We start from the raw sequence: 16,843 nt of genomic DNA on the forward strand, positions 1-16,843 counted from the left end.
CAAAATGGTGGAAATGGGGCCACGGTACAGTGCTACATGAAACAAAGGCAGCAATCCTCAAAGTGTACCTTGTTTTACTATATGTAGGTGTAGGATCCTCTATATATCCTCATTTAAAATGTAGCCTTAGACAATGGTTTAAAAAAACATTCTGTGAGGGTCAACATTACTAAATTCTTGCATAGAGTGTACAGTGTGGAGAAAAAGGGTTTGAGATGCAGTGATTGGATCAGGTGAGCATCACTCTCTGAAGGCCCGCTTGTCTCAGTTCCGAAGAGGTATCCTCTTGAGGGACCAAAGTGGGGGACTTGTTAAGGTATTGAGTGAATTTGAGAGCTGCCCGAGGGTATGTGCATATGTGTTTGTTTGTTGGCTGTAGCCAGGAGTACCAGAACATTCTGATATCTAAATCTCTGTGCTCAGAGCAGATGACATGTGACCAGTGGTTCCCTAAGTCTTTTGGTTTGTCACAATTGTTCTGATTTAATAGTTTCCAAGATGCTTAAAGTTTTCATGAAAGGGGCCCTTTCTGTTATCACATATCTTGCTGTCATTGTATACTGTAAATGTCTCTGAATGTAATTTGGTGGCTGTATATACGGTAAATGGCACCAGAGTTTGTCCTGGAATACTGCCAGCTTATGTGCCAAGACATCAGGATATCATATAACCTTGATTTTGCAAGATTTCTGCAGAAAAAAAGTTAATAAAGGAAATTCAGAGCTGCTCATCTCTGCAGTAGCCAACTGTCAGCTGCACTTAATGGGACATTGGCTCGAACCCTGGTGTAGCTTAGAAAACCACTGGTTAGAATGTCTGGACTAGAAAAGGACAGTGAGCCCAACTTTGGCGAGAATGTATCCTAGAGAGGTCCCAAAGGGAGCAGGTGCTGATGACAGCCCAGGTGGCTGGGGAAGATGTGCAATCAAGTTGGTTATTAGGATGGCTGCAGAACTGACACTGCAAGAGCCATTACTGTTGACATGTGAATTCCCATAGTGACTCTGATAAAATCCATATCAGTGTCTAAAAACTCAGTTTGTTCATTCAGCCTGAATTAAAAGTGATCTTTGAGTGTTATGATAAAGTTAACAGGTGGAAATAGCTTAAATTGTTTTCATCTAAGAAGTCTAAGTTTTGTTCACAAAGTAATGTAATGTACAAAATAAAATAAAACGGGCAGGCAGTATGTGGAGAAGGGATGTGTCTCTCTGTACGAAAGAACCATTTGTCTTATGGTTAGATAATTTGGTAGAACATCAAGTCCCCACACCTGTTATAGTACCTCTGAGTAAAGTATTTACTCTGAAATGCACTGGAAAAAAATACTCAGCTTGATAAATAATTATTGATAACAGTAAACAAACCTCATATTGTTAAATAGCCTTGGACAAAGGTGTCAACTCTAAATGTAAAATACTTATGTGAAGGCAACATAGCTGCAGCATCGGTGTGCTATTAGAGGTAGATGCAAATTAAATAATAAAAATGCTTTAATAATGTACGTCAGCTTCAAGCATTGACAATAAGCTATACATGTTTTTATCAGTTGCATTGAGTACTCCCATGTGGCCTAGCTGAACATTTTAGCTTCCATTTTTATTCTGTGACATCTTCATTCTTTTACATATACAGTGACAAGCAGAGTAGATGAATTGTCATAAACCATCACTGTTGTCACTTGTGCGCACACACGTGTGCACACACACACTTAACTATCATGGTTGACCCTTTTCCATGGCAAACTTTCAGTAGAAGGAGCACTCGAGACAAAATGTTACCAGCTCTATAACACCTGAACATTTTTCCCTTGTGAAATACAACACTCGTGGGTATCTCTGTTATTTTCAGACCATAAGTGCTGTCTAAAATCACTGTATTATATGTCAGCTTTTCATATCAAAAATTAAAAATACTCAGATTAGAGTGGATGTTTTTAATGTGTTGATGTTAAATCCAAACTCTTGATAAAATGTGATGCACAGGAAAAGCAAACTATTATGGCCAACTTTGTGAATTAGTGGATAGTTTAAAGTAATAGTAAAATATTTGCATTGTAGTCTGGATCTTTAAATATTTTATTCAGTTCAAACAGTTTACACAAGTGGGCATAGTTATAAGAAAATAAATACATTTTCCCAATCTTATCGGTGTCATTATGTATTAATGCTCACTCATAACAGCCACTTGTTAAAATTTAGCTTGTTAATTCAAACAAGACTAATATTTTGTTATACTGAGCTCTGTTCCAAACATTATACTGCGCTCCATTTCAAACATTTCAAACATTAACTTGTTATGGAGAAAGTCTTGTCATGGAAATTAGTTTTGATATATTGACACCACAGACCTGTTTGCTGCACAGACCATTCACTCCTCAAATCCTTACCACCCCATCTGTCTTATGATGGGGCCTGAAGGGAAGGCTCCAGACACTGAACTATCTTACCACCCTGTCCCCTCCACCTGGCCCCCAACCCAGTCTGTCCATCCTCAGTGTGAAGCCTTTCAATCACCTGTGATCTCTTCCCATCTGCTGAAATATGTCTTCCTCATTGACCATATAAACGTTTTAGACTGCAAGTGATGTTACTACCCCCACATCTCCAGATACCCAGAATGCACCGTGTCTTTCTCTCTTCCCCTCTGTTAACAATGCCCTTCTCCACTTTCAGTGCAACACCATTTGGCGAGTGTGCAGGAGAGGAAGATAAAACATGAGAACGATGGCTCGCAGTTTCCGTACCATGGTTAGAACACATTACACTAATATATCTCAATAATATATCTTTATAATCAGCTTGCACTGTGTGTCTGTTTCCTTCCACTTGCTTATATATTATTTTTGAAATGTGCTCTTTTCATTTGTTTCTTGCTGATTTCCCATCCTTACTGTAGTTCATTGATGAATTTGATTATTGTGACAACTGAGTCGCTCACAATTGTTTGGGCATTTAAGTCAAGTATCATAACCACTGTTTCCAACTGCAGGTCCGCTCAAAACACAGGTGAGACTCAGTTTGGGAGAATAATGAGGTTGTGGTTATAGTCCTATCCAAAAGCCCCTTGGACCCATACTACACTCTTTTACAACTGCAACAACATTATTGAGTCTGAAAAACAGTCAAAAAGTTATGGCTGCTCTTACTTGCATTCTGGAAAGATGTGAATATGATGTCTGTTTTCTTTTATCGGTGAACATTTCTTACCTTTCTGACAATATGCTACAGTACATAGACCTCTGAGGTCCGATCTAGACTATCAGGTGTCAGTCAGTCGGACTCGCACTGTCTGTACACAATCACAGTGGGTTCCCTGCTTACAAATTTAATTGGGACCAAGGTTGGTGCATTACTTGAAAAGTTTGTTTGTCAGATGTAACAAGGCATGGGCCAAGGGCTCATCATCAATTCCATAAATCTATTCTATCCTAATTCTATATGCAGCTTCTCATGTAATGTACACCAGAAAAAGCGGTGACTGTACTTCAACAGTGTAGTGCTTGTATCCGTATCGCTATCTATTGGTAAAATGCACTTATGCTTACTTGAATTTAGCTGTATGTCGCTGTGAGAAAAGCATCTTCTAAATTAATTATGTAAATCTCAGCAACATGACAGCTCCACATTTTGGATGGGAAGAGAGCAGCAGACTCTCTTTCTCTCCCACTGTGCAGTTTGTGGAGACCACACTGGCAGAGAGACTTGTTCATATGCCTGTGTGTTCTGAATCTCCTAGGAACAGTTTGTATGACCTGCTATAAATGAGAAAGCATGGTAAAGAACTCTGGGTGTTGAAAAACTTAAGGCAATGCTTACTGTTTGCAATCACTATTTGTCGGCGAAAGGGGTGAAGCTTTGGTGCGCGACTGAAATTGTATGCTACCTCTATTTATGAGTAGAAAATTACTAAATACTTCTCAAAAAAGTTTTCAATGGCAAAAATTTTGTTTCTCGAAAGTTTGTCAGCAGGGCACCCATTGTATTGTGTTAGTCAGTCAGATTCAAGCTGTCTGGGCTCGGCCAATGAGACCAACATTTTCTGGAGCCAGCCAGTCACACCTCCATGGCTGGGTTAGCCAATCAGATCTACACTTGTCTTGTGCAACCAGTCAGACACAACCCTAATCCGTCATCCAATTAAGATCCAGGATCTCTAGGGTGAGCCACTCAAATCTACATTGGCTGAGACTAGCCAATCAGAGACTTTTCTGAGTATACATTCTATCAACTCTTCCAAGTCACCAGGACAACTCCGCTGGTAGCTGCAAAATCAGAATCACGGCAGAGGGAGAAAGCAACACTCAGCCAAATCTATTTCACAATGTAGGGGCCTCTGCATGCTCACAGGAGCCTGCAGAGAGATCTGACTTGCGGCACTTTTTCTCATTCATGCTTACGTATACACTTTGTAAGTCACGCACACACTTCATGAAAAAAGTTGATAGCTGCATTGCACCGCTTGTTTCCCAGACTATCCCACCAACAGCATTCGTAAGCATCGTGTCTGTTCTCTCAGAAAGAAAAAAACACCTTTATCTCACCCATATATGACCCAGTGTTGAACCCCTTTACCTCGTCTTTTATACTTCCTATCCGAAAGCAAAGGGACACATGTGCAGTACAGGGCATTGTTGCTCAGCAGTTATATACATTCCACAAGTTCCTGTTTATCAGACAGGACACCCTTTAGCCTCAGCAGTCTTAAACTAAACAGAGAAAAGGTTACAAAACTGATTTTTCTCTCACACCCCTTTTCATTTCTGACAACTTAAAGCATGGCACTTTTACACCCTCAGCATTGCATTGAGATTTAATCTATGCCATCACCAGAAAAATAGAATTCGTAGTTAGGTAAACAACAGTTATTCATGGGTATTTCAGGTGGTTCACCTGTTGTTCGGTCTTGAATAATTTCCTCAGTACCTGTTACTTCCCCTGCATTTAAATTACTTAAATTAATGGATCGTAGATCCTTCACAGGAAGCCACCAGACCTTTAAGAATAGAAGTACCTAACCTTTTTCTTGGTTAACTGGGCTGTGCATGTAATCCCTAAACATGGTTTTGTATATGGACTCAGCTTAATGATGCTACTTATATTCTTCACCTGCTTATTATTCTAGCAAATCATATGTAGGATGGCATATGTTTTTGAACCGACATGTTCCAGTTCACACCATTTTCAATTAATCTCAGGACCAATTAAACAAACAAATCTTCACTAGATGCAGATGAGCCCTGTGAAAGTGCCACCCAAATGTTTTCTAGCCCTTGGGAGAAGGAGGAGCACCCCATGACCCAGTTTAGATATGCCGCCAGCGAGCACCACTGACCCAGAAGCTAGAACCAATCCTGAGTCAAAACTTGCTAGGACGCGGCTCCAGAACAAGTGCACATATACGTATAAACAATTTGAAAATGCACATAGGTGTGCTTTGCCTATGTAGGCCTCAGCGCACACACACGCACACACACACACACACACACACACACACACACTCTCACGCATGTGTTCAGTCTGAAGATGAGAGAAGCTCTGGTCCCAGATGGTGCCTCCATGTGTCTGCTACGATGAGGAGCTGCTGGGTTACAGGAGACATCTGTTCAGCAGAGAGGGTGGAGGGGCTTGTTGCAATGAAATATTTGCAAGGGGCCGTTTTTTCCAGAAGATTTGATAATTATTAAGAAACATGGGATTTGGAGGGGCTGCTGGTGCTATAAGGTTGAGTGTACACTGGGTTTGGTACCTGGGCATTTCTCTGCTGTGTCCCTCTAATGCTCTTTACCTGTATTTAAAACATTTGCAGAGACCTATTCACAACAATAGCAGAACATGAGTCAAAGAATTTGTGGCATTACATCCTGTACTGGAATAAACACCTCACTACACATTTTTAAAATTAAATATAAAGCAGAAAGCAAATTGAACTGGATTGTTCCTGCAACTTGATGCTCTCCCTTTAATTAATATAAGTGGATGTGTGTGTGTGTGTGTGTGTGTGTGTGTGTGTGTGTGTGTGTGTGGTGTGTCTGTCTGTCTGTCTGTCTTGTCATCTGTCTGGTTGACCAAAGATTCAAATCCAGCTCAGTTTGTGTGGTTTCCATGTTCTTCCCATGTCCGTGTGGGTTTCCTCCCATTGTCTAAAGACATGCAGTTCAGGTGAATTGGCAAAGCCAAATTGCCCTTAGTTTGCTTGTGTTTGTGTGTGTTCATACATGTGAGAGACAAGGATGCAGTAGTAATGTAGTAGTGATGTAGTAATTGATTTCTCTCCAGTATCATGGTTAGCATGTTGGACAGAATCTGAATGCTTGTGAATCTGTAGCTCCACTCCTCACTGAGACACGGTTATTACATACAAGTAAATGAATGGTTGGTGGGAGATATTTCTGAGTGATTATTGATGTCTGACAGTTTAAAATACATTCATACATTGAAATTATAGCTCCACCCCGATTGTTGAATAGTTGATAAATAACACGTTGAATTTCCCTTGTATACCTCCCTGTCCTTTTAGCCGTATGTCACCCTCTGACCCTTTACCACAGTTCTACTCCAGTCTGCCCATCTTTCACCTGTTATAATGTGCTATTACTTAGTAGGAATACTTAAAGAACTGTCTCAGTAGGTCTCTAAGGCATTACAGTTCAACATTGCAAACACAGAGATGCACACTCCTGACCCCAGGAGAATGCTGGTTTTACTTGAATGTTGGGTAGGAATGAGGGCAGACATGTCTGCGGTTTTTGGGCACTTGTGCTGTGGTCAGCATCTTTTATTTGGACCTGCTACTGTAGCTTTCTGACATTTCTAGGCCTGTCTTCCTCCAGTTCCTCCACTCTCTAGTCTTGTGTTAGCAGTCACAGGAACAGCTGCTGTTCAGAGGGCGACTGCAATGAAATTGATTTAAAGGTTTTCTCAAAAGCCAAAAATCCCCCCTTTCTTATAGAACATTGCAAAACAGGCCTATCAAGCCGCAGGTGCTGTTTTTTTTTAAATGTGCATGTTAAAAAAACTGCTAACACATTTCCCTTATCCACTCCTACTTGCTGAAGATTTTACCCTTGTTTGAACAGTACATTTACACCCACCCACACATTGCTATATTGACGAATGCTCACACATGTCTAACTGCAACTGTGCAATCTGTGGGAATGGCAGACAAATGGGATTTACTGCCATGTGCTGCAGTGCTCAGTGGCAGAATACAGCCGGCTGAACGCTGAACTGAAAAGCAGCGCTCCAAAAGTGACAAAGCCTCGATGGATGTCGTGTTTCAGGGTTTATTTCTAACTTTGTAGACCTCCCAGTTTGAGCCTGTACTCTTGGGCACGTTTGCGTGCGTTTGTGTTAGTGTGACTTTTTCTGTTGGCATTCGTCACTTGTCATGTTTCTGTTTAGGAACCACCTCATAAACTTGAGAATGCTACGTGGACAGTTGGACGAGGTGGCCTTTCCCTGCTCTTATTTAAGACCAGGGTAAAGCTGCAATGTGGCCACCCTTATACCTGGTGTCCCTCCCTCAAATCTTCTCACTGCTCCCACTCTCTTTGCTCTCTTCTTCCTCTTTTCTCCTGGTTGTGGTGACAGGCCATGTACTAGCTGCTTGACCAACCAGCTGTTTTGCCTGCACTGTAACAGCTATTTCTGAATGGAGCTTCAACTTAAGCAGACTGTGGCCACCGCATTCCAGCTTGGGATGCTTCTGCTGTAAAACACGATTGTCTTTTTTTTTTGTAAATCCCAGACGCTTTCGTCTCATGTAGACAAGAAATGGGAGTGAGAGAGAGGCATCGACACGTACTTAACAGATAGTATAAAACATGTTTCACTCGGTAAACCATCTGTTAAGATAATACAGTATTTAATTAGCTTTTGGTTTGGAATTGGGGGTTCTTCGTTTCCTTTGATTTGATTTTCGGCAGACTTGCCGCCCCATGTTCAGTTTAGAGAAACAGAGCTGTCTTACAGTGTATTGGTGTTTATAGGGCACATACACACTCATGCTGGGTGTGAAGACTGTCAACAATGCCACAGGGGATTAGAACCCATTTTATATGCCTTCTCTTTTTGTCTCAAAAAACCATTTTATGAGAAAATACTTTCATCTTCTAGGGATAGTTACCATAACTTTGAAGACCCCTTTTAGAAGTCCTATAGTCTTTATCGACTTGGACTTTGGGGCAGATCTAAGAACTGCCACATAGTGGTAGACCTGCCCTATGACCACTTGGTGTCAGTCAGCCATGCTTGTGTCTTTCTGAAGCCCATTCTGATGGTGGGAGAATAACTGGAATGTAGAAGGACAGGGGAAAGCAGCAGCTGGTGTGTCAGTGAAAAGGAGATGGACCATGTTACTTTTTTCCTATACCATATCCATCCTAAACCATGTCTGCCATATGCAAGACTCCTTCTCCTCAATCCCTGTAATTCAGCATCTATTGTACAAAATGGCACCCGATGTGTGTAGAGCCCAAACTGTCATGGGGTTATTAAGGCCACTAACTGAAAATTTAAATAAGGAGTCATGCTGGTTGAGGAAAGTTTTTGTAAGAAGGACTGCAGTTGAGAAACTTTCGATCATATCGTATAACCTAGCAGGTAGTGGAGACGCTCAGCAAAGCTGTCCATGAAGAGATCAGGTGCTCATAGCAGGATAAGTTAAATTCCATCAGACAGCCAGCAAAGATAGTCTAAATAAAATCAGCTAATCAAAGCCTGTGAATTAAACCCACTTTTTTGTTCTGCCATTTGTTGATCCCATTTTTGCCAGGACTCTCCTCGCCTGGTTCTCTTAAGAAGCCGGGAAAGTTCGATTTCAGCGCCCTGTCGCCCCCGACGAGGTCGCCCCGCATGGCGTTCACCCATCACCCGCTGCCAGTGCTGGCGGGAGTGAGACCAGGTGAGACCCGAGGCACCCCCCAGGCCCAGATGTGGGGAGGGGGGGAGAGAGGTGTGGGTGGGGGAAGAGAGGGGACAAAGGCAAAGGGCTCTCTGGGTGTGATTGAAAATCCGATTATTAAATCCCCTACCCACCCTCCACCCCCACCTCTTTCAAACGCCCAAGTTAATAGATGAAAATAAATCTCACCTGTGATTTACTCCTGGCTGTTTCCTCTAGACCAATTGGTGTAGTTGGGACTTTTAGGCTGATTGCGAGTGATAAACTGCTCCTCCTTGCCTACTTCTACTTCACCTCTCCTCTTCCCACTGCCCTCACACTGGTGTTGTGTGAACTGAACCAGAACCATGGCCTTGTCCAGTGCTCAGTACTCCCTTCTGTCTGCTCTCTAATCTCTCTGCTGCTGGAGTGATTCCACTGATGACTGTTTCCTGTCCCAGTGGAAGGAGTCATTTTGGGGCACTTCCATTGACAAAAAAGTGTCATCTACTACATGGCCAATGCAAAATGCCGCTGGGTGGAGTTTGGAATGTCCTGTGTCGCACCTGCAGACCATGTAGAAACCTGCCGGGGGTCCTGTTTAGCATTGGACATTGCAGCCTACTGTCCTGTTTACTGTCCTGTAAATCAGATTTCAGCCTCAGTCTCCTCCAGATCCTATCCATCTTACTTCCTTTTCGTCTCTTTCACTCCCTTGCCTTTCACCGTCCGCCCTCTTCCAGTGAGCCACCTGTCATATTTGTCCCGTCACAATCAGAATAGCTAGTGCATGGAATCTTCTCGTCCTTGTTTGGAACACCCACATTTTGCATTTGTCTCATGATCCCTGAAAAATGGGACTTGATAAAGATGAGCTGGTAAAGTTTGGCTGTGGTTCTGTGTTATGCCTTCTGTGGATTGGACTTCGGACTGTCTGTGCTGACACCCAAGCCAAGTATATGGGAAACCAGGGAACAGGTTGGGTTAAGCATGTCAAGCACTGTCCAGTAGGTTCTAGTCCTCTTTGTTTCAAGCAAAGCTTGACAAAACAACTGAACAATGTGATTATGTGTGGAAGAAGTGGACTCTTAACTAGCCTGAAGGCCTTATGGATCAGCAGAGTTGATCATGCCTGAAAGTCAAAGTTCTGCCGAGAGCCAGCATTGTACAGTGCATTTACACTCTCTCCAAGTTAAGTGCTTCAAGCTGCTTCTACTAGTGTAAAAAGTGGTAATTGAAACCCAGCCTTAATCTTATTTATTTTGACCATTTGTTCTGCATTGCTTTTGGAACTTGAATTCAGAGTGAGTATTCATTGAGTGGTTGACCAGAACAATAATGCGCTGTACTTCACCATAATTAAGAAGAATATATGGGATATTTTTCGACAATTTTTTGTAGACCTTAATGTTGTGGAGAGTTCACAGCAGCCAGTATCTTGTTCATCTGCTGGTGTTTTGTTGTACGTATGTCTTTTGTGTTTCGAAGGGAGTGTGAGTGTGTTTTGGGGAGTGCGAACGTATTTACTCTAAGCAGCGGTTGGCTGTAATGTAATTGTTTTAGTGTCAAACAGTTATAGTATGTTTTTATGATCATGTTTGTTTCCAGTGGATAAACCTTGGGCATGGCATATTTAATATGACGCTAGAGTAAATATGCTTTTTGCTGGCCTGAAACAGAATCCACCAACCATCACAGCCTGAACACTGAGTGTTTATGTGTTTTTTATTTTAGAAGATGGGGTGATTGTGTATGATTGTTTGTATTTGTGTATATGTGTGTTTGTATGATCGAAGATGTATGTCAGGGGAACAGGGGGCTTCTGTTTGTGTGTGAGACTGATAGAGAGATATTGCGTCGGTGTGCTCTTTGTGTAAGTGGTACAGTGAGAGAGGGTATGTATATAAAGGCAGAAAGAGGGAGGTTCTGTGTTTGCAGGAGAGTGATTTTGTGTGTGTCTCTCTGTGTGTGTGTGTGTGTGTGTGTGTGTGTGTGTGTGTGTGTGTGTGTGAAAGATAGACTGCATGTGTATAAGAGGGGCAGAGCTGTCCTGGCACCCTGGAGAGCTTGGCTCCCACCCAGCCTCTAACAAGATTAAGGCAGAATAAAGGAGGGACCAGAGAGCGAGAGGCAGAGACATAGAGTCGTTCTGGGCAGGGAGTGAGCTACTCTTGTCTGAGCCCTCTCACCATGGCTGGCAGGCCCTTGCTGCCGGCCGGGGGGCAGATCGGCTAGGGCTTGAGGGCCACTTACTTATGGAGACCAGCATTCATACGCAGTCGGAGGAAAGGCGGCACCAGCAATGGTGTGTCGATGAAGTACAGAGTGAACCATGAGGCAACAACAGAGGTTTGACAGCATTTGCTGTAGGATTTTGCTGTAGGTCCGCAGAGACAGAAGTACAGTACTGGAACCCCCAGTTCTGAAACATGCAGTAAACACTCACGTACGCACGACATACACATGCACATACATTCGCACTCCAGCTACCATTTCAGATTGTTCTTTTTGCAAAATCTCATGGCTACGCAGCTTGCCTGTCTAAATGCCAGCATGGCTGGGCTGCCCCAGATTTCCACCCACCAAGCAGCACCCACCGAGCACTTTTTGCATCTCTCATTCCATTTACACTCATACTACATCTTCCTGGTGTACTTAATCATGCAACTTCTGTTATGTAAAACATGTTTCATTTGTGTTATTAATGATGTAATCACACAGTATGACAGAAAACATGAACATCTTCTGAGAGGTGTAAACCCTGATAAACTCTGAAGATAATATTCCTGCAGATAGGTATCTTAAAAAAAAACATAAATGCCCAAACATTTTTGTTTCCATGTTTTATGTTTGCTGGCTAGGAATCTGTTTTTATGTATGCATTTAGTATGAATGTGTGCTTGTTTCTGTATGCTCGTGCTTTGTTGACCAGTTGTAGACACACTTGTTTTGATCTGTGCTCTGTAGACATGCAAGCACCGGAGACAGCAGCGACGCTTTTCAGCTCTCCCGGGTGAATTCGCATCTGCATCTGCAGGGTGCTCACATTGCATTCTGCTGCAGGAGGGTCCACAGGCCCCAGGCAACAGCAGCCCGGCAAAGAGACGTGGGCTTGGTTCATGAACGCTCTGACTTTCTCTTTCCCCCTCTCTCCCAGGGAGCCCCCGGGCCTCAGCCTCTGCCTTGCACTTCCCCTCCCCTTCCATCATCCAGCAGTCCAGCCCTTACTTCACCCACCCCACCATTCGCTACCACCACCACCCAGGACAGGACCCGCTTAAAGAGTTTGTGCAGTTTGTCTGCTCTGACGGCTCGGGCCAGCCCAGTGCGCAGGTGAGTGGGGACAGACATGAGCTGCTCAAACTGGGACTGGGGGAACATGATCACAGATACCAGGAGTCCTGAATCATCCACCTGCCAGTAAGTCCACAAAGTGGGTAATGGTCTATATCTCAGTCAATAAAGGCGAAGATTTTGAAGGGTTTTTAACAGCTTTCCACTGGATTTTGCTGATAGCTTGGATTAGCAGTGAACAGTGAGTCACAGAAGATTCAGATCAAGCTGTTAGATATTTTACACTTTCTAAAAATTTCTCTGTCTGTTGCTCTCTTCCACTGGGTATGTTTGCACTGCTGATGGTGGGATCACCAGGAACAAGAAACACCAGAAAGCAGCTCTCCTCCAAATATAAATAAAATTATCATTAAAATTTAATTCAGAACCAGACTGTAATGATAAACAGATAGACACAAATGCATGGTGTCCTTTGTCTTTCCTCTCCAAAATACCAGTTTTTATGTAGAGCTCACCATTTTAAAACAAACTTGTAACTGACGGTTGATATGCGTTGCATCCATTTCACACAGCCATTTTCTCCCTCAGATATGGCCAGGCGAGTTACATTTCTCAAAAAAATCATTTCAGGATTCATCTGTTCCTACATGGCTAAGGAAGGAATTTATCAGGATGAAAGGGACATATTAAACACTCCTTTTAAATAGGATGAAATAAAAAAGATTTCAGAAAAATGTTTCTAGCACAAACTTTTTTTTTCATAATGCAAAACGAGGGAAAAAAATCAAGTTTATTTTCATTGAAAGAGGAAAGTTTTCACTGAAAATGTCGTTCAGAGCCCATCGTTGCTCGTTGTTATTCATGTTGAACAGATTTAGAGGAGCATTTGCTCATTGTGGTATGTCTGATTGTCCCTTTGAGATTGATGCAGTCATTTCGAACATGATCAACAGCTTCCATACATCTCAGATTTACTCCACATTCTGTTATTGGTTGGGCTCTTGCTGATGTCCGTTAATTTCACCTTTCATACAGTATTTTCTTAGTGTTGACGTGTTGCCATGTTCAAAACAACAACCATCCATCCACTCCTGTCCCTACAGAACCAACAGTTTATTTCTCATTTGCCCACCTCCTCCCACCCCCAGCCTCTTCCCAACAGTCACTATCCGTGATGGTTTTCCTAAAGCGCATCTCTATAGGAAACCACTTCACCCCCTCTGTTGTTGTTTTTCAGTTTCGGTTGAATTTTTTTTTTCAAATTTATCCTCATGGATCTTTTTTTTTTTATTGCCAACGCCCCACTTTTCCCCCCTATCCCCGAAGCCACCTGCCTGCCTCCTCTTGCGGTGCCCAAGCGCTCACTGTCGCCCTGACCCTGTCTGTGTCGTCCGCAGCCAAACGGGAGCGGCCAGAGCAAAATGCCGGGCTCCTTCTTGCTGCCGCCACCTCCCCCCGTGGCCCGCCCAGTGCCCCTCCCCATGCCCGACTCTAAACCCAGCAGCACACCCCCCGACGGCGGACTCACCTTGCCCGCATCTCCGTGTAAGTGACGTCAAAAAAGTTACAAAGAAAAAGCAAGAAGAACCAAAATAAAGAAAAAAAAGCATTAGTGACATAGCCATACCCCGCCCCCCCACCAACCATGCCCTAGTCTGACTTGGACAATGTTTCACTACGTAGACCCTCCCCTGCAGGGGTGTCAGCCATACAGGGCTCAGTCTTATACCGGGGCTGGGTTCCAAGCCCTGGCCGTCTTCTCCCTACTCCACCAATCTCCTGCTACGATCCACATCCATTCCGTTAGATGGCTGCCCACGAGCAACCCCACCCTTCAGCCCTCTTGTCATTTTCTTGGGCTCTCTGGTGTTGGTGGTTACTGGCAGCATGCAAGGCGGCGTAGTTCCATTCCATACCTTTTAACTTTGCCTCGATTCTTAATATGTAATGAACCCCTGCAGAACGTCTAACAGAGACAGAAACCTCAATTGGGAATGATTCTGAGCTAAAGGCAGTAGAATGTATGCCCCCTCTTCGAATTATTATTTTATTTGGGTTTTTTGCTAAATCCTCCTTAATTTAGGGCAGTTTGAGGAGCAAATTTTGGGCAGTTTGGCATGGACTCCAACCCCTCATGGAACCCACTTTAATCACTATTCCCTGCCACTTCCACACAAATCTGACCACAAAAAAAACACAACAAAAAAGGAAAACAAAGGAAAGCGTGGTAAAAGAATACGACATGTATTTGACAAATTGACAGTGTAAATTGCGTGCTATACATGCCGACGTGGTGAGTGATAGCATAGGGAGCGTGTAGCAGTTCTATGGGGTGTGCTTGCCTATGCAATCGGCGAACGGGCCTTTTCCACTGACAGGGTTGAGTCGGGCCGTGGGCCCCACCCACCGGAGGGGCACTGGATGGAGCACGTGTGTTCGTTTTTTCCGTTTTTCTGTCGCTACTCTTGGGACTCCCCCCCCACCCCAACCCCCCGTTTTCCAGTTTGAGGTTGCCCTCTGTTGTTGACTCTTTGTTTCTTGTTGCTTTATTTTGATCCCTTCCCTTATACCAGTTCTTTTTCTTTAATTTTCCCCCCAGTTCTGTAACTGGATTTCAGGTTAATGGAACATGTTTCCATTTACATTTCCAAAAAAGTCTCTGCCTAGCCTCACCCCCACCCCCAACCCGTGTTGCCCAAACGTCCACAAAGTGCCCCACACAGACTTCCACTTGGACCCAGTTCCATAAGCCCTCTCTCCCACAACTAACCTTTCACTTATTCCTGTTACTCTGGGGAAACAGTGTGATAGTGAAGCAAACTTGCCACTGGAGTCCACTGTACACAACTGCCCTAAATTTGACACTCTTGCATAGGGATGAGCACTCCAGCTCCCTAGCCCTCCCTGGTGAAGAGCAGGGACTGGGGCCCATACTCTCATGCTGTGTGTTTGCCCCAGCCACTGATTCCTAGCAGACCCTTTAATCCGTTCCAGGCACAGCCCAGTACAGTGAGTCCATTAGCACGTTAGCATCACGCCTTCACACCTGAGACTGAACAGGCATTAGCCGTGCCAGCCCAACATGGACGTCTCTACTGCCTAAAGGCTGAGGTCTGGCCTGGCTGAGGGCAGAGGGCCCTGTGGTAGGGGGAGTCTAGCCTTCTGCAGGTCCATCATCGCTGTTCTGCTGGAGGAGAGTCATGATACTGTAGGAGTCAGTAAGGGTCACGACAAAACTGCACACGAGAAAAAGTTTTAGATAACAGCAGCACAAGCAGATAACTGCGAGAAACAACAGGAGGCTGTGTCTGGGATCCTGCAGTGGGGTCGGAGGTCACGCTATGGCTGTAGCATGGGGGCAGGGCTGGTGGAGTGACGGCTCTGTGTGCCTCTGTCTCCTCAGCATACTCCGCGCCAGGGTCCACAGCTCCCAACAGGTTTGTCAGCATCGGATCACGGGACAACAACTTTCTGAACATCCCCCAGCAGAGCCAGGTAGGCCCCGCCCCCCTTGCACATTCTGCCATCCTCCCCATGCCCCGCCCTGGCCTCAAGGGAGCGCCACCCCCACACCTGTCGGTGTGCAAATTTCAGTTTGTCCCAGGCAGCAGGAAGCACAGCTAGTGGCCTCGCATCCAATAATCCTGTGCAGGTGCTCCTTCATCCCCATAACAGCCTTTCCTCTTTGTCTCGCTTTCAGTCACGCGCTGTTAGGATATGACTGGGCACGTGCCTTAAGTGTTTCAAAAACACAAACCTTCCATTTCCTTGTACCTCATTTCTTTATTGTTTCTAAACCTTACTTTCCTCCTCTGGCTGGCTTTTCTGCCCTGTTCACCACATGTCATCATCATCCTCCTTTTATTCATTCTCCCATCCTCTTGCTACATCTATTGGGAAGGACACCAGGAACAAGGGCCCGAGCCCCACTGGTGTGTTTGTGTGCGTATGCATTGCGCCCTGTGCTCCACCTCCATTATCTGCAGCACTTTCCTCATTATAAAGCAACCGCATTCGCGTCTGCGCCAGCTCAGCTCCCTGACACATGGAAGAGATCTGCATTCCTAGCCTCCACGTTCCTCTCTTTCCTCCCTCCTTTCAACTCAGTACAGCCGGCCCGCAGATGTGGCCAACTCCCCGAAGGGGCGACGCACACAACTGCGTCAGCTTGCTTACATTTTACCCTTTTCATAAATATTTTGAAAAGCAGGGCTACCCAAATACACGCCAACACACACACACTAGACCTATGTAGTGCCGGCCGCTGAAACCAGCGTACAGTAGCAGTGTAAGTGAAGCAATAGCAGTCCATACACACTTAGGTGCACTTGGCACACACTGCTGTTTTCATTTTGTAGTCCGTGCAGGTGACAGGTGTTTGTAACAAGCAGTGTGCTTTGACAGCGACTCGTGTCTCCATGGAAGACCGACACACACAGCGAGTGTGTGACATTAAATCGCAACGTCTCCTGAATCACGTGCAGTGCTTGGACTGTCCAGCTCGCGGGCTATGAAACCGGTTCCAGACTCGTGACTGCTTCGGCAGAGATGGTGTGACACTGTTGCGGTGTGACACTGAACCGGGAACACAAGGACAAGTTGGACTGAGGAGCTCTCTGGTGGCTCCAAGTGGGTCTTGCAGCCCATACTGAACAAGGGACGGAGA

The 16,843-nt window shown here is 44.5% G+C and overlaps 1 protein-coding gene across 13 annotated transcripts in view; it reads left to right on the forward strand.

The window, feature by feature from the left end:
- The window catches only part of LOC108940023 (nuclear factor 1 X-type-like), a 131,862-nt gene that overhangs the window by 108,792 nt on the left and 6,227 nt on the right, over positions 1 to 16,843 (forward strand). For 5 of the 13 annotated variants that reach the window (XM_029246662.1, XM_029246667.1, XM_029246663.1 and 2 more), the window contains 5 exons: positions 2,676 to 2,750; positions 8,776 to 8,904; positions 12,041 to 12,216; positions 13,575 to 13,722; positions 15,581 to 15,672. In XM_029246662.1, coding sequence (XP_029102495.1) covers positions 2,676 to 2,750; positions 8,776 to 8,904; positions 12,041 to 12,216; positions 13,575 to 13,722; positions 15,581 to 15,672 — 620 coding nt within the window. The remainder of the gene's footprint in view (positions 1 to 2,675; positions 2,751 to 8,775; positions 8,905 to 12,040; positions 12,217 to 13,574; positions 13,723 to 15,580; positions 15,673 to 16,843) is intronic. The other 8 variants (XM_029246665.1, XM_029246668.1, XM_018761779.2 and 5 more) reach the window with 6 other exon arrangements.

This window comes from Scleropages formosus, chromosome 20 (genome assembly GCF_900964775.1).
Source record: "Scleropages formosus chromosome 20, fSclFor1.1, whole genome shotgun sequence".
Classification (NCBI taxonomy): Eukaryota; Metazoa; Chordata; class Actinopteri; order Osteoglossiformes; family Osteoglossidae; genus Scleropages; species Scleropages formosus.